This window comes from Falco cherrug, chromosome 7, assembly GCF_023634085.1.
Source record: "Falco cherrug isolate bFalChe1 chromosome 7, bFalChe1.pri, whole genome shotgun sequence".
Lineage (NCBI taxonomy): Eukaryota > Metazoa > Chordata > Aves > Falconiformes > Falconidae > Falco > Falco cherrug.
The window spans coordinates 30,923,304-30,947,856 of record NC_073703.1 but is presented as its reverse complement, the minus strand read 5'-3'; the positions used below and the strand labels follow the sequence as shown (position 1 = coordinate 30,947,856).

Sequence of the window (24,553 nt, the reverse complement as noted above, 5' to 3'; positions counted from 1 at the left end):
GCGTGCCTGCACTCTGACAGCACTCTACAGCTCTAAACAACTTGTAAGAGAGGGGACTGCACACCCACCAAGCAACCTGTTCCCGAGACAACCTGCTCTCTTACATGAGCTTTCCTTACTGCCTGATCTAAACTTTCCTCGCTGTGACTTAATGCCATTACTTTTTCTCTAGCTATAGTGGTCCTCATGAACAATTTCCTCCCTCATCCTATGCAACTGCTTTAAGACTTATTTGAATATTGCTACCATATCTTCTCCCGTGTTTTGTTCTCTAGACTAAACCAATAATGGATATCAATGGATTTACGAACACTGAAATGTCATGAATCAGAAAAGCAACATGTAAGAGAAACTTATCAGTCATTCAAGCTATTGGTATGGGATAATTTAAAGGAAAACATCACAGAGCTGACACCTGAAAGCTGTGGGTTTCCATTCTGATTTTAATTTAAGTAGAGGTTTTATTATCAAAGTCCACGAAAACCAGAAGGGGAATGAAAAAAATAAAACAAACCCCACAACAAAAACCAAACACATTTAAAGCTGCTACCAGTTCTTAGCATTGAACACAGGACAAGCTCTCTGGCAGAAGGTGGTAGGGCTGTAATTCAGTAGCCCATGTATTTTGACCATATAATTTTGATCTGGATATTTTTCATTACCGATGGACATGACGACAAAAGCAGTACCTTTGTTTCATCAGTTAACCTGAAGGCATTCACTTGTTGCACCATCTGCACTGTTAAGGAGATGTTTGCAACCTGCCAAAGAGTTCATTTCATCAGTTCTGAAGAAAAAAATGAGGAGCAAAATACTGCAGGAACGACTATACAAGAAAGTAAAGATAAAGGTGTATATGTAGTCAGCGTGGCTGTACAACCCCAGGTACCCAGACATGGATGCTTCCAAAGAGGTTTCTCAAACAATCCCATTTCCCTGGGAGAGTAAGTGACCATCCACAGGAATCAAGGACATCAATCTGGTTCCGTGTTGCTGTGAGACAGCATGTAAAGGAGCACACTCTGCACTCCAAGTTAAGCAACAACCAGCAAACAGAACTGCATGCACAGAAACAGGGCCACGTAAGTAAAACTGACCCATGGAGACTGTTTTCATGACTGAAAGAGCATGGCCTGCCCCAGAAGCGTGGGCTTAGCACACACTGCTGCTTCAGGATAAACAGAGGAGAGGTTGGGAAAATGAGAGTTGGGAAATATTTTCCTCTAAAAATATTATTTATTAATGAGAATTAGCATGGGGTTTTTCCCTATGTCTCTTCCTGCCTTATGAAGGAAGCAGGCTGGCGTCTGCCCCACTTACTTCGGCTAACCGGGAGTGTTTGTGCACCACCTCAGCCTTGTTCATCGGCGTCAGCTGCTGCAGCACACTCCGACTGTTCGTCAGGGCCCGCGTCAACCGAGCAAACTTTGTCCAACCTGTGGGAAAGAAGAAAATCATGTCAAAAGTACTCGGAGCTCATTCATCGCCAGTAAATCTCCTTTCATGTTCCCGATACCAAGTCTCAGACTTGAATAGTTTCTCTAAATTGCTGCACAGCACAGCTTCAGGCTCCAAGCTTAAAGACCTTGCGAAAGAGGAAAAATATTGCTGCTTCAAGGCAACCACGAGTAAATCTGAGTAAAATCACAATGCTCTGGCTTGTTCTTTCTTCTGCCTTTTGGAGACATTGTGTTAGAGGGATCACATTGTGCTTTCACCCTTCTGGGGAGTTACTGTGCTGCTGAAATCTAATTCTAAGCCACTGAAGTCAATGCAAAGGCTTCCCTAGTCTGCAAATCCTGTTGAAATAAAATCCTCCCCACATCCAGAAAGGTTCCTGCTGACTCAGGGCCACTGGAGCAGCCCCAAAAGTCTGATCCTCAAGTCTTTACTGTTTCCTGCCCCAACAGGTCTTCAGGGATAAAACTAAAACTTTGAAAAAAAACTATTAAAAAAAAAAAAAATCAGTGAAATTCAGGGCTACAGCAACAGCAATGCTTCAGACAAAAAAAAAAAAAAAAAAAAAAAGACTTTAAAGAGATTTAGCACTAGATTTTAAATGGCATTAAGAAATACATTTAGCTGCTAAACTAATGATAAACAGCTGCCTTAATGGTAGCTTGAGACCCACACACTGGGCCACCCCTGGGGAATTTTTTTCTGCAGCATTCAGAAAGGAGTAATCAGAGTTTGTTACTGACAGCAGCACCAACCCGAGAACATGTCAAGTCAATCCTGCTGGAAAAACACCCAAATGTGACAGCTGGCGTGGATATGTCAACTGATGAGGTAAATCAGCAGTAGCAAAGAAAATGCCAGGGGTTCAAGCAGTGTAGCACCTCAGTGTTAAGCAGGAAAACTGAAAATCCAAGTATCCACAGGAAGGAACTGCCTCCCCAAGAACACTGAAGGAGATGTTCAACATTCAGGTTAGCCAGGTATAACCTGGTATTTTACTACACAGCTGTGTACAGAATATCAAACAAGTTATGGACAGGAAATGGGTTCAGGAGAAGGTTTTACTTTTATTTAACTTGAATGCTAAGTAGGTGAAAACTGGGGGAAACATCAAATCTGAGAAACGATGTCAGGGACTTGAAAAGTTAAGGGAAGCCCAGGATTAGATAAAATGAAGAGCAGAGAACAGACAAGACAATAAAACTTCAAAAAAAATTTAGTTTGGCTTTTCAATTTGCTACATTTATATCACATTCACACAAATGCAAATCCATTTTTCATCAAGCAGCAATCAGAACATATCTAAATACCATGATACACCATCAGCACAGAACGAACCATTTGTGCCTGGCTATTTACATACGACCTCAAAAAGGTACATAAAAAATGCACTGGGAAAAGGTAAAAAATAGGAATATTATTAACTTTTCAAATCTAAACCTTAAATGTGCATTTCAGACACACTTCACGCTTCTCAAGCTTACAAGGGATATTCTATTAGGACCATGCATCTTCTGTATAAAGCAAGTTTAAGACAGACTATAGTGATCTGAGTATGAACTATGAATTTCTAGGAAAAAAATGTGTTTTTTCCTAATCCTGTGGTTCTTTTTCCTAATCATATACAAAACTGTGGCAGGAAGATAGCTTTAAGACAAAAATCAGAACTGTTGTTTATCTTTCTTAGCCAGTGATTTCAAAGAGCAAGTGAGCACAGCAGCAGCGTTGGGACTGCTCTGCCTCGACACTTCTCACAACTGCTGAGGCCACAGTGCATCCAGCCAATTGCTTTTGGCACCCTACAGCCATGCTGCAAGAACCAGAGGAAAAGAGCAGCTCTCCTCTGGGCAGGTGGTCACCCACCCCCAGACCCTGGGCAGGTACTCACCCAAACATGCACATGCTTACGGTGCTCTCCTCCCCTGACAGACACTTCCCTGTGGTCCATGGGGATGAATTCAGGCCAGTCCCCAAACTTTAGTTTGTCACCCTACCCCACCGAGCTGATAGAAAAGTGATGGAAAAGTGCTTGGCAAAGCCAAAACCAGCACAGCCAAACTGCTGGATTCAGTCCCAAACACCCTTATTTGTCACATTTCAGCTCTGTCAGCTACTCCAGCTCTCACAAGAACCTCATGAAGTTCAACAAGAAGTCCAAAGTACCTAAGGAAGTACAACCACACACACCAATACATGTTGGGGGCTCCCCAGCTGGAAAGCAGCTTGGCAGAAAATGAACTGGGGTTCCTGGTGGGCCAGGCTGAGCACAAGCCAGCAACATGCCTGTGTGGCAATGAAGGCAGCCAAGGGTACCGTTCGCATTAGACAAAGTATTGCCAGCAGGTCAAAGGAGGTGATCCTTCCCATCTACTCAGCACGGGAGAGGCCAGAACCTGGAGCGTTGTGTCTAACTCTGGGCTCCCCAGTACAAGGGAGACATGGACAAACTGAATAGTGTCCAACAAAGGGCCACAAAGATGAGTAAAGAGCATCTGGAGCACCTCTCCTACGAGGAAAGGCTGAAAGAGCTGGGATGGTTCAGCCTGGAGAACAGGCTTGGGCAGGGGGGGTGGGGGTGTGTGTGGGGGGGTGTGGGGGGGTGGGCGCGTGTGGGCGCGTGATCCTATTAATGTATATAAATACCTGAAGAGAAGGTGCAAAGAGGATGGACTCAGGCTCTTTTCAGTGGTGCCCAGTGACAGGGCCGGGGCAATGGGCACAAAACGAAACACAGGAGGTTCCTTCTGAACATCAGGAAACACTGTTACTGTGAAGGTGACCAAGCACTAGCAGAAGTTGCCCGGAGATGTTGTGGAGTCTCCATCCTTCCTTGAAGATATTAAAAAACTGTATGGACATGGGCAGCTGGGGGGTTGGACAAGGTGACCTCCAGAAGTCTCTTCTAACCTCAACCATTCTGTGATTTCTGATGGCTGATGGTTAATGATTCAAGTTTTACTTTATTTTCTAAGGTTTAGGGAATTAATCAGTACAGTGATTAAATAAAAGAGTTGGAGAAGAGTCACGGACTGGCAATGATAGGGGATGGCTTCATATACTCTCTAGAAATCCTTTCCTATGGTGCTTCACAGGCTGAGAGATCCCACTCACCAAAACATGGGCTTCAAAAATGCCCCTCCTCTTACACATGCAAAACTGGTAAGAAACCCCTTGTCACCATCTTGGGCAAGAAAAACATCTGTTCTGCAGTAGCCACATCTACAGAAAAGCCTGGGGGAAGTTGAGGAAGATGTACAACAAGGAGCTGGAGTAAGACACATACAAACAACAGCAATCTTTTTGCGGTTAAAATAAAAAGAAAGGAAAGAACTATGAGTTTTTCAAATACTCTCTTTCCACCTTGGTAAGATCATCAAGGTCATGTGAAAGAAAGCAGCCACATATTTTAGCATGCAGGGTTACCACTCTGCTCACATCTGGTCTGACCTCTTCTTTTCACAGAGCAAACCATTTCATCATGTCCTTTCTCCACCAAGACCAAAGCTTTGCTTTGTGCTAGCGCAGATCTTTTGCAAAAACCCTTCCAGCCTCATTTAGAGACTTCACATTTTCACTGTGAAGCCCATGATTCTAGACATTGGAAGTACAGAATACACCAACATGACTTTTTTCCTAATTCACCACAAAGTCCTGCATTATTCTACGTGCTCCAATCTATCCATCTGCAATAGCGTGAAAAAGTACCAAGTTCTTTTGTTTCCTATTTACAACCAAAGGGAATTAAAAACATAGCAACAGCAAGATGCTGGGGCATGAGTGGGAAGGTGAAAATGTATACAGGCTGCCTCACGTCTGAAATAATCTGTACAGGGTACATTTCTCCGTTTCTTGACCTTGTTGTAGACGAGGTAAGTTCAGAATTATATTTAAAACCAATGTGTATGTTTAAATAGACCAGGCAAAATTTGCATAGCTGCCTACTGCTGTCAATGTTTCTTCAAACAATTCTCTCCTTTCTTTTCCTCTACAGAGACTTGAAAAGAATGATAATTTGATCCCACGTATTAGTGGCCGCTTGTCCTCACAGACATTTTCAGTCTGGAAGGAGTGAAGGAGCAGAACAAATAGCAGGTGCAGGGGGGAGTGGGGACGTGGCGGGGGGGAACTCTGTGAGAAAATGCAACACTTCTGATTCTGTCTTCAGCTCAGCTGGATTGCATCTTTCTTCCCCAGCACCATTTGAAAAATAACATCCTGAACTTGCAACACTGTACTGAAATTCTTGCAAACAAAGTGAACATCATCAGATCACACACCAGATCAGGCCAGCAGCTGCTTCCTCTTACAAGAAGTTAAACTGGGTATTTCAGAGGAAGATGTTAACTACCTCAAATGGAAAAACTGTGGAATAACATACAGATAAAATGATTGGTTTTCCTGGTTCTTTTTAATTACTTTCTGATTCATGGACAAAACTGGAAGAATTTGTACCCCTGCTTTGAAAAAAAAAATCTCATAATCTGCATTCATTCTCATGATCCAAAACACGGGTCTGTTCTTAAGTAGGAGCCTAGCAAAACGTTTCCCTGTTCCTACCTATTACTCGAATTAAAATTCCTGCATTTTAAATAAACTGAAGATGCAGGTTTAACAATTCCATACAGTTACAAAAATAGGACATGAAGAAGGCAAGCATACTGATAGACATGAACTAGTCTCTGCCTTGGCCCAGCTGTAAGGCTGTCCTTCCAAGCATGCAACTTCTTAATTCCTCCATGAATTTTAGTCATAATTAAATATTTTACAACTACAAAACATTCTCCACATCTCTTGCTCTAATTAAGACTTCCAACTTCACAGCCCTCTGACTGTGGGGCTAACTGAGCCAGGGATGACTTGTGGCACACTTCATACAACAGCTGAGCCAAAGGTTTCTCTGAAGGGGGAAAAAAACCCAGAGTACTAAATTAAAAAAATAAATAAATTGGTATTTCTTTCAAACCTTAGACACTATGACATGACTTGAAGCTGTTAATGTTGTGCCTGGATGCCTGAGGGAGTGCAGGAGCACAGAAAGGAGGTAGGCAATAGTCAAGCAAAGCAGAGCACCCAAACACTTCCTTGGAGAGGGAAAAGCTTTCCAGATGGGTCTCTGATGCTCTCTCAGCCACTCACTAGGTCCATACACCACTACAGAAATTATGTGGCGTCCAAGGGGAACACAGTATTTCCAGCTTAGAACTTGATCCTACCATCCCTCCACTGTCAGAAAGTCCAAACGAGCTCACCTGAAACCCCTTATTCACCATAGCATGTACTTTTCCATCAGCTACTCTTCCAACAATAGTATTATGCCCACGCATCTTTCTTCCTGAGATTCTGAATCGGTCATTGTTTTATACTGGACAGCTGGGATAGGAACAGCTCTGCAGCAACTGCCCTCCTAACAGCTCTTCTCCAACACCACACTCACTGCTTACTCTGGGTTCAGGGACCTTCTGTGAGCCGCACTCTTGCATTGCCACAAGGAGCTCTCTCTCTGCCCTTCTGTTCACCAGTCTCCTTCCCATTAATACATCCTGCAGATCAATCCAGTACACAAACACTCATCCATCTCCAACACCCTCTCCCTCATCCTGCTGCCTTCTCTAAGGAGAAATGTCATCCAGGTCAAAGATGCTGTTGCAGTGTATGGCAGAGAATGAAAAGGACCAGGCTAAAAGATGTCCAAAGAAAGTCCAGCCAGAGAGGCTTCACCAAGCAGAAGTGATGCTGAAAGTGATGGGACAGAAACGAATCACTGTTTCCTAACGGCTATCTGGAGACAAAACCTTTTAATCCCTCTCATTTCTCCCAAAGTGAAAAAGCAGGCAGAGATTTGGTTAGACTCCATCAAAAACTGTGAACCACCTCACTGTGCTCCCACTCGCACCAAGGAGCGAGTCCCGGTGCCTGTCCCACAGGGACATTCCCACCAAGGCACCGGGTCAGAGCTGGGCAGTTCCCTCAGCCAGGGTGAAGTCCCTGCCCCGGCACAGGCTAGTGAGCAAAAAAGACTTGGGCTGTTTTGATCTACTAGTGCTTCAGCCACCTTCCCTGTACAAACCTCAGCAGTCAATAGCCCTACCCATCGCCTTCAAAGATAACAGCAAATATTTTCAAATGTAAGTATCCACAAATGAGAAGACTCTTCGAATTCTCCCCATAATTTCATTAGCAGTTGAAAATCCACAATCTCTCTGGAGTTTTGTAGAGGTCCAAATACAGATTTAGCCACCTAGCTAGCAGCCACACTGAAAAAAAATTAATTAAAATCTCTAGTTCATAAACTATACTATTTTAGAGCTAAATTCGTACCTCAGAGTTTATGAAGAGTTCAAAATCTCAAGACGAGATATCAATGTTCTTTATAGTGCACTTGCTCTGGAAAATCTAGACATGACTAGCTCCCCCTAATAAAACATTACTGTAGCTCTACTGGGTTGCAATTAACCTTTTTGTCAAGGTTTGTCTGGTCTTAAAAGGATCAGAAATAATGATGGCTTTTAAATCAGTGTAACAGGGAACTATCCAGTATCTTAGACTGCAGTGAAAACACTTGGGTTAAGACAAATATTTTGCGGGAAAAACAACTGCAGAGGGTGATTTCAGCAATGCTCATGTTAATTCCCGCCTGCAGAAGTATAACGAACACCTCCAGACCATGGAAAGGTGGTTGTTCTCCTCCTTACGGAGAAGATAACATACAGAATGCTTAAATAATATATACTCCATGACTTACCTACAAAGGCAAAGAGCTAGCACTGCTCAGAGTTAGGCAGCACGGAATGCAATTGACAACACAGATCATCCTTTTGCATCTACAGTTAGCATCTACAAATCTCAACCATTTCTAGATATTCGGACAGTAAAATCATTACAATGGCTGGCTGTTTGCTCTTCATTGTAGGTGAAGTATGGCTGAAAGAGCTCAGGGCCTCTTCAAAAAAAAAACAAAAAACAAAACGTCATCAGCCTGGGTTTGCTTTGTTAGAGAGAGAGGAATAAATGAGATTCCTGAATAAATAGAATAAGTCAAACAATGCTCAATCACTCCCACGATGCAGTAAAACAATTTACAGACTGAAGAATCACAGAGTCTATTCAAATGTAATTCAAAATATTAGGATACATTTCCTGATTTGAAATCCTGCGTTCCACTGTCTGATAACGACTGTACTCTTGGGATTATTTTTTTTACATCTGACCTCCATTCTTGATCAGCATTGTACCCCCAGTTACCACCCCCCCACTACAGCTATTGGGGAGCTCAAAATGGGTGGAGAATTAATGGGTAATATCTTGGGCATATCACTTCACCTCTCTGAGTTTCAGTTTCTTCTCCTCAAAATGAAGATAAGGCTAATGACCTACTTTGCAAGCCATTTTGAGATCTACTGATGAAAAATGCTAAGATTTATATACCACGAGACTACATTTAGTATACAATGCATTTTTAAATTTAATTCTGACATAGCCATAAATTTACAGTGCACAACTTCTTAAATTCCATGTTTCTGCAACTGAAGCTAAACCTTATGCACACACACAGGGCCACCAAGAACTTATTTCCCCATAAGTATATAAAAACAAGTGTAAATTTGGGGAAGAAAAAAGAAAAGACTAAGTCCTGTAAATGTCAGTCAACTGGCTTTTAGGAGTTTGTCAGATAGCAAAACGGTGCCATTCAGTGGCCAAGGAAAAAGGACTATACCAGCTCAGGGTCAAAAGGAAGGCAGCTGCTAGAATTAAAAAAACAGCATATAATAAAGCACACAGGGTGGGAAGAAAGAGGGACCTTGTGAGCATGTGAATGAGAAATTATGGTTAATGAGAATGGACGTGGAAAGCTAAAGACATATGGGAAAAATCCTTCCCTGGCTGGATTTATTACAGTAACAATGAAGTTTTTAAAGGACTCCCAGAGTACAATCAAAAGGCTTTCTGCACCCATATGCAGAAAGGGCGAACAGGCTGACCCCAGTAATTACAGGTTGCTCAGCTTGATCTCAGTGCCAGGCAAAATGCGAGAAAAGCTGATCTGAGTTTCAATACGTTTAATAAGAAAGAAAAGGAAAGGAACATAACAAATGGCTGTCAATACAAAATGATGTAAAATGCCCCACAATGTTAATTTCATTATTTTGTAAGAGTATAAATTTGGTTCAGGAAGACAGCCAAATGCCTTGACAGAACAAGCTGTAAGCCAAATACAATGGCCAGCCAGAGCCACACATATGTGTGATGTACGCCAGAGAGGCATGAGCCAGGGCAGCTCCCTGTACCAGTGCTCCCTTTCTGGGCATGGGCTGGGAAACAACAGGGACCATTGACTTGATGCAGCGGCTGCCCTTGGTTTTCTCCCACCTGCAGCCAAGGACCCAACAGCTCCCAAATCGGCACAGCCACAGTGCTCATCTCGTAACACCACCTCATCCTGGTGCTGCACTTGAACCACCTCAGAGCCACAGCCTGGCCAAATCCTCTTATACGCTACTCTTCACTGAACTGACACCGTGTGACACACTTGACAAAATATTAAGACTACACAGTGGAGGGGTCTGCAGCGGGTCTGCAGACAAGTTGGTTGACCTTGAAGACATAGTCGTGTACCCTTGAGACAGCCACAAATTGTCAGGTATGTAAACGGGATGTGAAAACCCGGAACTTAAAACCGCAGCATATGGGCATATACAGCAACAGCAAATAGCAAGCAAGAAGAAGACGACAGAAAGCCTGTCAGGGTCTGACACATGTACTATCTAAGATACATAAGCAATATGACAAAGCAATAAAGAGCCATTTTGTCTGAACCCATCTACAATGATATGGTGTTTTTCAGTCTGTCTCGACTTGTGTCACCATAACAGTTTAGTAAATCATGGGTTAAATGGGTGAAGAACTTGCTACCTGGCAGATATCAAACAAGAAGTAGCAGAAAACAGTAAAACATTATTACCGAGCACTTTCTGGACAGGTCCCCTTCTATATTCAGTCCTTTTCTCTATGGTTTAAAAGTCATTGTAAGATGACTGATAAAATGTCCAGATGACAAGAAGATTAGAGGAATGTTAAACAGCAGTGAGGACAGTCGTGCAAGATGATGTGCTTGATAACTGGGCATCTGCCCATTTATCTCCAGCGTGGGAGTGGGAAATGTCCCTAGCAAAGAACAGTTCTGAAAAGGATCCAGAGGTCTTAGTAGATGAGCACGTGGTTTGCTTTGGCTAAGTCACCTGCTCCTTGGATATACAACAGCAAGAGCTAGGCTTGGAGAGGCTAAGCAATGGCAATATTGAGAAGTTAGCTGTGAACTCACCTGGCTACAACACTGGCCACAAAAACTGACTGGGAAACTGGAGGCTGAAGTCCGTGCCACCACAGTTTCATCCCTACTGCTGCTGATGAGCTGAATTAAAGTGCAGGTAAGTGTCTGTGCATCTGCCATCACCAGATGTATTGGGTCTGGCTGAGCCCCGTAGCAGCCCTCCTGGTGCTGTGCTCACACTGGCAGCTGGAAAGGTGGTGGTAACACACGGGTGTTTTGCCCGCTGCTGAGCGGTGCTGGCACAGCACCAAGGCTGGCCCTCCAGCCTTCCCTGCGCCTCACTGGCAGGCTGGGGGTGGGCAAGGGCTTGGGAGTGGACACAGCCAGGACAGCTGACCCCAAGTGACCAGTGACATCATTCCATACCATATGGCATCTGCTCAGATCTAAGTGCTAAGAGAAAGGAGAAGGACAGGGGGGGCATCCATTATTTATGATGTTTATCTTTTGGAGCAACCACTACACATACTGATGAAGCCCTACCTCCCGGGAACGGCCGAGCATCACCTGCTGATGGGAAGTAGAGAGTAACATCTTCTGTTTTCCTTTGCTTCCATGCACGCAACTTTTGCTATTGCTTTATGTTGACCCACAAGGGTTTTTTCCATCTTATTTTCTCCCCTTTGTTCTGCTGAGGAGGAGAGTGGGAATCGCTCTGTGGGTACCTGGAGTCCAGCCAAGGTCAACCCCGTACACCAGACCTCCAAATTCAGGCTGGACAGAGGTTTAAGGAGCTCAGCTCATTCAGTTTATCATAAGAAGGTGGAGCGATGACTTGATTATATGTGTAAATGCCTTAATGGGACTTTTTTAGCAAGTAGAAAAAATGCGTAAGAAGATGCCACTGCAAGAAGCTGAAGCCACGTTACTTTAAATATGACACTTTTTTAAAGCCAAAAGTGTAATGAAAAAGCCAAAGAAATACGAAGGAATGTTGTGGACCCTTGGGCTTTTCAGACTTTTAAATCAATACTGGATGTTTGTCTGGAGGGGATGGTTTAGTTACACAAAAGTTAACGGGTTCAGCAGAGGAGTAACTTTAGTGAAATGTGATGCCCTGTGATATACCGATTACAGTCCTAAATATCTCAACTATATTTACACTTATTATTACATATATGGTTTATGAATGTTCAGTTTTCTACATAGAAAGGGTATCAATCTACAAACAGTTACTGCTTCAAAGATCAACATCCAGTTTAATTCAATCTCTCACAGGGTAAGATTTGATTTCAATAGGATTTCTTTTTCATTGCACTTTAGCTTCTAGAAATTTACAGGCAGTTAATGTGCACTGTGGGTTGTTGATGGAGCACACAAAGGCCTCAAAAGGCAATACTCGATTCAGAAAAGTACTTTATTTCTGTGAAGGAAAACAAACAGCCCTGGATATGGAAATTCTCTCTTCTTCATCATGGTGGGTCTCTGACAGCAGCAAAGCAAGCAAAGGGGGATAGAAATAAAGCCTTGAAGAAGGACCTCTAGGAGCAATGAAAACAGAGAGGAAACTCCTTGTGACTGTTCAGCCTTTGCAGTGTCTGCTAGAAGCGCCACAGCACGTCACTAAAGACAGTAACTACAGGAACAGGAGTGAAGTGACCTCGGAAAGTTTTCCTGGTTACTAGCAAGCTGTGCTCATCCAAAATGGATGGTTTCAAATACCAAGAGACTGCATCATAGCATCATTCCTCTGAGCTGTCTACTCTTGGCACTAGAAGCCTACCTGGTGTCCTGGCAAATGACCACTTCTCTTTACACACACAGAGCCTCAAAGTCCTTTCTCAAGGCCCAGATGTCCTTGGATGCTGCATTCCAGACCCAGAGGAGGATGGAGAGATGGAGGTGATCTCCTTGGTGCCTGAAGGCACTGGGGGTGAAACTCTGCAGATCAGAGCAATAGGAAGCAGCGCCAGAACAAGTCGGTCTCCACAGCACCAAGACCCTTGTTATTACAGCCATGGAAAACTGCAATAAAAACATGGCAAGGGTATCCAAATTCTGACCTGCTAAATTACTGTTGTGGATTACCGTCAAGGTGATGTATTTAACAGGGTACGCTGTGCTTCAGCTAAAGGTAGAAACCTCATTTTCATGCTCTAATCCCTCTACCCACTTCTATTATCACCAGGATTGATACCCCCTCAAGAAAAAAAAAGTTCCCATGTGCAACTAGTTATATATGCTTAATAACTTGCACTTATTAAAGATAAAAAAGGATCAGAATTATAGGCTTAGCAAGGATTAGCCAGCAAAAGTGCGTATTTCTGCAACTACCACACTTTTTATAGCCCTGTCACACTCTGAGATAGAGTTGTATCATTATATAGAGTTATATAACCATAAAGAGTTATATCACTGGAAGCATTACAGCATTGTCCCAGACACTCTTGATTATCAAAGCCTGGATCCATCAAGTGGAAAAAAAACCACCCAAGTTCAGGATACTGCTGTGCCATCTCCTGATCCCATCTGTCAACAGCACACAGTCCTGAGCTGTGGGGGCCTCATTAACTCATCTTTGCATCCTAATTCAGCGTCCCATCAGTACTCACCAGAACTTCCCAATGACTTCCAGCAGCTGAAAAGCTTGATATTTCACTCAAGAGACTCAAGATAACCAGTAAGAATCCTAGCTGAAAAAAAATTCCAAGTTTACCTAGAGGCCACTTTTTCTTCTTCACTGATGACACAAAGGGAATAAAGCCATTGCACAACTAGGTGAAACTCCGCTTTTGGCCAAAAAAAAAAATGCCAGTTTTTTTCTAGCCTTAAACTTTCAGTTTGCTATAATCTACAACACTCCTGGCTTCAAATGATGTTAACATTTTAAGTGGCTCTATTTGCCCTTCAAATAGCTAGGGCTCAGAAAAATGACTTCATTTTTTTCTGACAAATAAACATAAGATTATTACCACTGTGTGTCTTTGGAGGGACTGAAAGTCTTTAGATGTTTTTAAAAGGCCATTGGGTAAAGACAGAATAAAAGCACAGCAAGCTGATAAAAAGCACCCAGCTGTGACCCTACAATGGTACAAACATAAAAAAGAAAGATTCTTTGGGTTTTATCCTCTGGAAGAAAACACAATATGACCATTCATATGCTTGTAATGACCTTCCACCTCTGCTGTGCTAGACATTCAGCCAGGACACCTGGGGATCTGACCCTCCACCACCACAGGCAGGATCTACTGCTTGGTACTGAATCCAGATCAGACAAATGTTCACGTTACCAAAGAGAAGCAGGAGAAGGAAAGAAAGAGAGACCAGACAAACAGCACAGCTCCTTCACCGGAAAATAAGGCATTGTCCAGTCACTACCAAGTGTGGCCATCATCTCCTGTGACATCATCTCTGCTGCCACTAATTCTCACACCTCTTCTTCCACACTGCCACCATCCACAGCTCACCCAGCAAGCCAGTAAGGAGCCCAGGCACTACAAACCATAAAGCAAGTCAACAGAGGGTGTTCTCCCTACCCTCCAGACTTGTTGATGGCACCTGCACCCAGGTGGCTGACATTTCCTTCCATTATTATCTTCACTGCTTCTACTTTAGATGCTGGGTTTTAGTTTGGGTTTGTTTGTTTATGGGGTGTGGGTGTGGGGTGCATTTGGCTTTTTGTTGTTGTTTTGTTTTTCAGTGGCTGTTTATTTTTCATTTGGTTGGGGTTGGTTTGGTGGGGTTTTTTGTTGGTTTTTTTTTTTTTTTTTTTTTTTACATTTTCACATGGTTAGACACTTTAAGTAATTTTCCATTTACAAGGAATCAGCAGTACTTCTTGGTCACTGTTACAGTGCTATACATCATAGGTCTCCCACGCATTGCCCAGTGATAACAGATGCCAGCACAGGTAACAAGAAAACAAGTCAGTCAAGTCTTTAGTGTCGAACTGCCCATACCCTCTCAGAAAAGAAGTCTTTTGATCCCTGCCTTTATATTTTATCAGAGGAAGGTCGGTTTTAAATATCCCTTTTCTCCAGTCTTGCTTTAAGTCCAATAAGTTTTAACAGCTTTCTGGACTGCAACAAATTCACAGTCTCCTGGGTGACCCAGGAAAATTTTTCATTACTTTTACTCCCTCCTGCAAGCAAAGCCCCCTCCTCCTCTCTGACGGTATTAATACACAGCAAACAGCGAGCACACAGGTAAGTAGTGTCACAGTGCCCCAGACCTCTCTAACTCCCCTCACTCACACAGGGCTAGTCCCCATGACGCCAACTGTATTTTTTGTACTGAGCCTGTAAACAAGCATGTTTTTGAGCCTCTATCAGAGAAAAATAAATCCCAACTCTCCCTTGCAATGTGCTTTGTAGTAAGACAACTATTTTCTTTTATTTGTATGTCCTGTTTTCACAAATACAACAAGCTTCTCAACACTTCTGAGCAGTTCTGCATCCTCAGCACCTGGGTACCACTCCCTGCCCCCTGAAACTGCTGCTCCCTTGCAAGATCTACATGGGATGCTGACCGCACTGCAGCCACCAGAAGCAGATCTGGCAAACCCAACCATTTATTTCCAGGAGCCAGGACACACAGACACCCTGCAGTGTAGATACACCCATTGTTATGATTTAAAAAACAAATCCTTGTACCTCATAGGAGTGTGATATACTGAAGCTTCACAACAAAGCAACATACCTTCGAACAGTGCAGAATATATTGGTACAGAGATTATTGCATAATGGCATCAATATTTTATTTCTGTTGAATTTTTTATCTCAGATTTACTGCTCCCATAAGTAATAGACAGTAACTCATCTGCACCATAATTATTTATGTATTATGTATTGCATGGTCCTGGTAGAATTTCTGAAGCAAAATCCTTCTTTTAAAAGGGAAAAAAAAATAGCCCTTTCAATGACAAGTCCCAGCACTCAACAGCAGTATTTTACCAAAATACTTTTTACAAAAGTTTGAATTTTCTCTACTAAATTGTAATGTATATGTTTACCAATCTCATAATTCAAAAAGAAAGTGGCCTGACAACTTCTAAGCACATTGTAATGTTATCTGCAGGGACAATGAATTATGCACCTCTCCTAGCACTATGTCTGACAAAACAACACTGAGATCCCAGTGCCCTGGGATCTCGCAGATCCACCCAGTTGACACACAAAGGGTAATGCAACAGTGCTGTTTCCCCATCCCTGTAGTAAAATGGTGCAAATATTTGAATTTTTTTTATATGAAGAATATAAAAGAGAAGTCCTAATTTCTGCAAAAGCAGCAGAAAAATTGGGTCAGTGGTGTGTAATCATGGAGCTTGTTGGACATATCAATGTTAACCAATGCTCTAATCAAATGACCTTAAGCAAATTCTTAAGACTCCAATCATACACCTTAAAGGCACTTGAGAGACTGTACTGCTTTCTGCGATGTTTCGTTTCAAGGTTTGTGGAAACAAACCTCTCTGGCTGCCGACAACAATATTTTGCAATGCTCGTCGCCAATACCTGGCATTTTAACTAATGGTACCCTTCACTGGGGAACAGCAGTACACAAGTTACACACTTCACAGCTATTGCTCTTTCCCATAGGAACATTATTGTTCCTATAATGGATGCCGGGTGGATTCTGCTCCTCCACCACAAGATGGGGAGGAGGAGAGCTCAGTCCCCTCAGCACACCCCTGCCTCCCCAGGGAAGGCAGCAGAATACAAATCTCCCAGGCCAAGAATCCAAAGGAGGCAACATTCATCATTTCTACATTTGGGAGCCACCTCCAATGTTTTCCCTGTCCTACCGCAGCCACGCGCTCCTCAGTGCAACTACATACTGTGGGAAGTGGGGTAGAGCCAGCGAAAGGGGGGGAGGGTTGAGGGTTGGTTCCATGTGAGATACATCTCAGTCCCCCCGCACAAAGCATCAAATAGGTAATCCTACAAGAAGATCCTTGCAAAGACTGTTTTTCTTCCCTTTATGAGTTCCTACTACGTATTATATACACTGCAGCAAGCAGCCAGTCTGATGCCTTCAGACCTCTACAACTGAAGTCCTTTCAATTAACTAGCATTTATCCTAAAAAAAAAAAAAAGATTATTTCCAGGCAGAAGAATTCCACGTTAAAGAGCTGAAAGTGAAATAAAGGAACATTTGCAGTTTGCCAGCTAAATTGGAGAGGCAATAGAGCTTACAATGGCTGAGAAGGTATTCCTGTATCAGGATCTTAGGACTTCAAGGATAATATACCCTCCAGACAAAAAAGTTCTTATATTTGGCATTAGCCCAAAGAGAGGCTTTTTGGTTTATTTTAAGTCTGTCTTTACAAATCTACTTTTCAGTTACACAAACACCTATAGTAAGCGTTAACTAGATCATAAGAAATTAGTTCAAAACCTGTTTGCATTCAAATGACACCAAGTTTATCCTAAAGAAGACAGCTTAGAGCACACGTTGCTCTCAGTGAGAAAACAAGCCTTTCTAAACATGCAGTGAAAAATATAGCAAGGAAATAATCATCAGAAGGCAACTTCCAAGAGAAGATAGGATGTGGCTGCTGTGGCATAAATGCCCTTCTTTATGTAAGCATGCATTATTTTACCCAAAGCAATAAACAAGTGAACCTGACACAAGACATACACCTTATAACCAAAGCAGAGGATACTCCTAGATCCTCTCCACCTTTCCCCCCCCAATTCTCTCTTGTGCCAAGCTGCGGGTCTGGCCATGGGTCGTTAGGTGATGACAGCATGGTGCATCTCAACACACATCACCACCAGCAGCTGTGAAGTAACACGTGTGAGGTCCACTGCCATGCAGTCACCATTGCCGACCAATAACAAAGGATCCAAACAGGCTGTTTCTTTTGCACTTCATCTCCAAGAGTAAGAAAGTGAGGAAATATCAACACCTCAGCACAAAGAAACTGAAATTACTTTTTTCTGAACAGAAGATGCCAGCCCCTTAGGAGAAAGGTCTCACAAAACAACACAGTAATGACTCAAAACTATGTCATTTTTAGCAAATGCCAGCCGTGAAATTACAAAGGAAAAGGAAGGCTTATGACTCTGGCAAAATGTTATTAGGGAATTTGTACTTGTGGTGATTTGTCTTTTATTTTTAAGCAATAATATAGGAGAGCGGCATTGAAACTCTTGATTCTGAATTGTCTGAATTCAAGACACAGATCACAGGCACAACATTCCTGCCACAGGACTGAGCTCAAGCATGTACTTTATAATTTACAAAAAATAATAGTGTATTTCATATTTACCTTTTGTTGAATCATCTTCAATCGGTTGTTTGAACAAAGTGATATCCTTAAAAGTGCACAAGAACAAAACCACTTTTTCATGCTCATTTCTTATAGGTGCAATTTGCATGTAGAACCAAACTGGGGTTCCTAAAGCAGAGAAAAAGGTGAAATTGGACTGTAGTGCAGCACAAACTTTCCCCAACCTATACACAGAATATTTCATTATTTATATGTTAATATAACACACATGTAGTTTAGGACCATATCTCAATATTTCTACATCTTCCAGATCTTTCAATTTTACCTCTGCAAAGGAAAACAACATATTCTCATTTTTACAGCTTCATTAATCTAATCAGGTGATAAGCAGAGACAGGATGTTTCATAAATCTCCATTCTGAAATAAAACATATTATTCTTCCTCTCTTGTTCTTTTTTTTCCCCCGGCACATCTCACAAACTTAGTGCCTGCAAGGTAGGAAGGCAAGAAAAAAAACCAAAAACTGATGGATGGTATCTTTGATTCCTTCTTCGTAATATGGATAACATTGAGCGATCAAATCCAAAACTGATGGAGTATACTGTCAAATGCTCAAAATTTGATTTAACTCCGTTATTTAAGAGGACCTGAGCTAATCCAGACATAGCCTCTGATGTCCTATCAGGACAAATCAGGAGATCAGATTTCCTTTTTGTGTTTCAGGTCATACTCTCCACTTCCTCATTGTCCTGCCCAGTGGAGCACTCTCACAACGCAGTTATCTCTATTGAGCTTTTGAAAGAAATACAAAATATTCTTCAAATCCTACCACTCAACAAATAAACATCAAAAAAATGTCTACAGTGTTGGAGTGGTTAGCACAGCTTTTGGTAAATCCTCACTGTTCACACAGGGCTCCTGCAGGTGCTCAAGAGCTGAAACTGGTCTTGTTTCCTCCTCAGCTGAAACGCACATGGCAGTCCTCTATGAACATGCAGATCTGCTGTGTGAGGGTCGAAATCCTAAAAGACTTCAAGCAATTTGCTTTGAAGCATCCTATTCAACTGCAAGGATATGAATATCAGAGATGCTTTCCATCCTGCAAAGCTCCATGCCCATGGCTGTGTCCCCTTCCTCCCAAAATTGCACCTACATACAGTGCACTATAAATACCTTCACAGCCAGCTAATTACCTCCAGGATTTGATGTGCTTTCAGCCAGTTGACATAATGGCTTTTCTCCTGAGCTCCTGAATGCCAGCCTGTGAGCTGACACAGAGACAAGCTGCTTACCCACTGTTATCCCACAGGCACCACTGGGTCACCCAAACCTCCTCTAATGCACCACATCCGAGAGCTGTGCCAGGAACTGCAGGATAGATGCCCAGAGGGCAATGAAACCCATTTGGACTAGGACTACTGGGGGAAGGTTAAAATCCACAAGTGTTCATGACAGAATTCAGTATTACTGAACTGGGATTAAACCAGTAACTCACCAGCAGTAAACCGGAGAAGTGGGAGAGATGGGGGACTGCTTTTTGTGATAATTCCAAAGCCATTATGCTGATTAGTTGATTATCTCAATTCCCAGTTGCTAGCCCAAGATAAAAGACTCTTTCATAAGCTCTAAAACAGAGTGCTGCAGCTCTCCGGAGTAATACCATACTTGCACTTACACCTGGCAACTCATTGGCAACTTTTGAAAGGCTCTAAAAGTAAGTAGGCAAAATAACCTGTTCAACAGCACTGATAAAAATCAAACACAGAGGCAAAGTGGCTACTGCTGTAGAAGCAGCAATTTGGGCAAAAGCAGGCAAAGACATTTCCTGAGTATTACCATATATACACATATATATGCATGCCTAACGTGGTTGCTGAATAGTTTGGTGGGCAGACCTGAGGACTATAGATGAGGGAATTCAGTAAAGCAGAAGAAAGCTGTAGCAAACTTTCAGGTCTGAACCTGAAACCTGCAAGCTGGGATAAAATGTCAAGGGGGCATGTGAAGTCAGCAGTCATGTGGGTGCTGCCAGAGAACATCAGCTCCTAAAGATCACCTCTGTGGCAAAGGAAAGAAGGATGGGAAAGCAACCTGCAAATCTCAAAATCTCCCTCTGCCAAAAGCATAAGGGGGGGGTGGGGGTTAGTGCAGGGCAGAGATTGTACCACATCAAAAATACACAGCACCTCTGGACATACAGTTTGAAAAGATGGGTGGGAGGGGGCTCTGAGAGCATTGCAAGCCCCATTCAGGGTCTCTGCAGGTGACAAACACAAGCCCTTCCACAAAGTAACTGCCTACATCTTGCAGAAGTGTCTTCATATCAACAGATAACTATTATTTCTTTATCTGTTCCAATATTTGCCTGGAGGATAAAGCAGGCAGTTTCTTGAAGGACTTTCTTCCACAAGGCTCAGAGTATGATAAATGGAAGCAAACCCTGGGCAAACCAGCTGCTGAACTGCAGCCAAGAGGTGAACCTATAAGCATTAGCAAGAGGTTGAAGTTTTGGGCTTTGCGTGATGGAGAAGAAAGCTGGCAACAGATGTTAAGGATGGGAACTGACTCAAGCCTGAAAAGAAATAAGAGTACTTTTCCATAAAGTCGTTCTGTAATCTTGCATAACTTACGGAAAGGACAGGCTTGGAGATCTGGGCAAAGGTGAAGATTTTATTAAGGCAGCTGCAGCTCAATAAATCTCTAAAGCATCATCAAGCTCCAGCAGACAATCCACAAGCCAAAGCAAAAAGCCGCTGGCTTGTTACAGAAAAGCCACCAAGAGAAGGCTTACCTCTTTTCATACTTAAAAAAAGTAGAAAGGAATTTAGTTCAGGACTGGCCCATGCTAAAGCAGGGGCTGCCAGCCCAGTTAATAACAGAAGTGAGGATCAGGGAGAGCACTGGGTCTCTGGGATCCTCTTAGGAAATCACACGGACAGAGGGCATGGCAGTGCTGGGCACCAGCACAGGCAAAGATACCCAACACAGGTCTGCCCTGGGAAATTCCTCCAATTCGAGGGGGAGTCCAGGTGACCTGCACAGGGAGTGGGCAGAGAAGCAGAAAACCTAGAGAACAGACGCATTCCCATGCTGAGGCACTGAAAAGAGGTCCTTTGGAGGGCTGTCCCAGGCACCTACAGAAACAGCTGGACTTCAGAGCTGCTCTTGCTTCTCTTTTTAATTAAAGTGTTGGCTAAAATGCTTTGAAGCAGGCAGAATTGGAGAAATCTAAAGACATTTCCCTACTGTTTAAGTGCACATACAGGAAGATTTAGTCTAAAAAGGGAAAGTGGAAGTAAAGCATTGATTCAAGAAGACAAGGTTTATGATGAAAGGTTTATGTGAGTTTGCAGTGAAATGGGGCAGTCAGGCACAGGTAGCTCTTTCCTGAGGCACACCATTACCTTCCCTCAGCCACAGCATGCAAAAGAAACCTCCAGCCTCCATCCCAGCACCAAAGTCCATGGGGGTGGGGTGGGGGGAGGCATGGCCCTGGCTACTGGGCTCCAGGCAGCTGAACCAGGGGGAAAGCTCCCCAGCCCCACAGGACCTGCACCTGTACTGGGCAATGGAAGTCAAATGGAAGAAAACATCTCCATCAAGATTGCTCTTGGCTTGTGTTTGACGTGCCCACAGACCCAGTCAACTAGACTCATTCTGCTCAGGGTAGAGGAACCAGCTTTTCTGGAGCATGTTTCATGTGATAGTTTTGGCTCACTGCCTTGGGAAGATGACCTGCGCCAGTAGAGGAGGCTGCTCATCTGCCCTGACAACAGCATGGAATTCAACCGCCAGCCCAGGAGAAATGTTCACATTGCACAAGCCCAGCGTGAGACCACACAACAGTGTGGTTTTGCTTAATATGTGCTATTACATTGATAAGTCAGAAGTAGTACTACCCACATACATGGCAGGACAGAAAATGTGACCGGAGTGACTCGTGGTTAAGACAAAATAAAGAAAATCCTCTCTGGTTCTGGCAACCTCCTGTAAACTCAATGCCACCAAGAGGAAGGGACTTAGGTCCCACATCTCATTAAGTTACGAAATTCCCTGGTTTTCTAATTAATCCTTGAGTTTTATGCCAAATCTAGTACTCCTACCAGAGCTCATACGTGTTTGTTTACACACCACAGAAGCATCTTGACACTGCTGGGAGCATCCACTCACGGCAATCACGGTCTGAGTTCTCACTTGTGGAGACATGGGGGTGTTTCCTGAGGGATGTGGGGGAACCTCATTCAGGATTTCTTTTCACTTAACCCAGTCGGTTTCCCTTCAGGGAAACAATCCTCAAAACTAAATATATTTTGGAAAGGAGGAGTCAGACTAGAGGCAGCAGGGAACAACTACTATTCTTGGCCACCTGAACACCTGCCCTGAAAACAGAGCGCTCTTTTTGAGCTGTGGCAACCAAAACACCTGTTTCTTCTCTAAATCTTGCCCCAAATTTACCCATATGTCAAAATAAAAATTTATTTTAGTTTATTATATACTTTAAATATCTTTTATCACTCCCAACACCATACAGAAGTATATACATACTGTTTTTCTTGTAGAGGAGAATTTCAAAGCAGTTTGACTCATAGTTGTCGAAGGTCTGTCTGACTTTTTCAATGGTCTTCTTGTCTGTCAGTTCACCATACATAAAACTGAAAAAGAAAAAAGGTTTCTCTTTTTTTTCTAAAAAAACAACCAGATGTTGCAGCCACCTTAAACAGCATAAGCATTGGAGATGCTATTAACTGTCATTTACCAAAGTTTAATGATGATTTACACTTCATTTAAATATTTAGCATGTCAAAAGGAAACCTACAGCAGTGAGTAACTATGACCACCTTTTTACTGTAAACGACAACAAATAAATCTACTGTAACATCTCATTAAGTGCTCTTCTGAGCATATCTTTAAGGATATGTGGTTAGAAAAAGAGCCAATAGCCTATAAAACCATTATTGACACAGATGCAGGCCATGACAATATTGCTGTCAAAACAAAGCAAGCTGAACAAAACCTCTAAAACCTCCTAAATTTTGTTTAATCCCCTTGAAAAGGCTTCTGGAAGAGGAATAGAAGCTACTACAGGTAAAGGCTGTTGGCTGAATTGATGGTTACAAACCTAGTCTTGTCAAGATGCATCTGGGACAATGAGATAATCAGAATCCTTTTACCAAATACTGGCAAACAGAGGTGGGATTTAACCAGTAAGAACTAATGACTGTAATGCTCTGAAAACCCCGCACAGAAAGCAAGTGTATGAGTTGTCCCAGTGTAGCCATGTCTGCACTACTACCAAACATAACCAAATTCACCCTCATTTTCCTTAATGTATGCCACTTTTCTTTATTATTTTGATGAAAATTGGAAAACATTAAAATGCTTTTGAAGACTCATCCCTCTCCAGGCCAAGAATATCAAAATGTAATTTTAACTCTCTTACTTCTTGCTACTTGATCATCTCATCTTTGCATTCTTTTCCAGGTCAGACCTTCAGCTGATGTAAGAAACCCCAACCCCTGACCTTACTTTTGAAAGCCTTTTTAAGAACAGCCAGGCTTTTATTGTCGTGCTTCCCTGGATTAAAAATAAACAAAGACCACTCTGTGCAAATTCCCAATTACAGAACTGAAGGAAAATGGAACATGGGATAAAAGCTTTCAGACACTTGGATGAATATACTTTTAATTGATCAGACTTTTTTTTCCCCCTCCCATTTTCTTTGTCCACAAACAGTTTGAGCTTCAGCTGAAACGTACAAGACAACCCTGAGAATATGAAAGAGAAAAGCTATTGCTGCCTCTGTGGTTTCAATGCAGCCTCTCTTTTATTGATCAACAGACCTCCAAAGGTTCAATAAACATTTATTTTATGTCTACTGTTCTGAAAGAAACAATAAAACAGCATAGTGGTTAGTGACTTGGAAAGCATTAAAATACTCAATGAAGGCCAGATCATGAATCCTTTCTTTACACTGCCAACCAAGGGAGGTAAGGGGGCTGCTCCCAGGGGCTGCCCCGCGTGGGTGATGGAGGCAGACACAGGGCATCAGAGTGACTGCAACATCTGTAGGTCACTACAGGTCCTTTTTCACTGGTAACACAGGGAGAGCTATTGATAGACAGCACACCGTGACTGTTACCTTTGGGACAGCAGTGTAACGGAGATGCCACTACAGCGACTGACATCAGGAAATGGTTTTACCAGGGCACAAAGTTTCATACAGGTACTGCTTATCATTAACATACACGGCCGTCTTTAGGAAATGCAAAACACAGCCTACTGCTCATTTCCAAATGACCCGCCTTTCTTTCCTGAGTTCAGCTGATAACCTTTAATACATTGATACATGATATGATGGGGGGGGGGGGGAAGAGTTTGATCATTAATTGTTTTCAATTATGCCTTTTTTTTAATGCACTGATGAGGTACAGCAGATCACTCTCCTGTCTGCAAAACAAAATAAGAGCTGATAGTTTTCACGCAGCCTGCTGTGCAACTGAATTATCTTTTTTGTTTTCTTGATATTTTAAACAATGTTTCTCTTAGTCCTGAAGGAAAAAATAACAAAAATTTGTTAAAGTGCTTGACTTTA

General features: G+C 42.6%; 1 protein-coding gene across 1 annotated transcript in view; it reads right to left on the bottom strand.

Annotated features, from left to right (window-relative positions):
• KCNH5 (potassium voltage-gated channel subfamily H member 5) overlaps positions 1–24,553 on the bottom strand; it is a 160,206-nt gene that overhangs the window by 116,121 nt on the left and 19,532 nt on the right. Inside the window, exons 3-5 of the mRNA XM_055717136.1 lie at positions 22,507–22,613; positions 18,000–18,128; positions 1,321–1,436 (exon numbers count right to left, since the gene is read on the bottom strand). Coding sequence (XP_055573111.1) covers positions 1,321–1,436; positions 18,000–18,128; positions 22,507–22,613 — 352 coding nt within the window. The remainder of the gene's footprint in view (positions 1–1,320; positions 1,437–17,999; positions 18,129–22,506; positions 22,614–24,553) is intronic.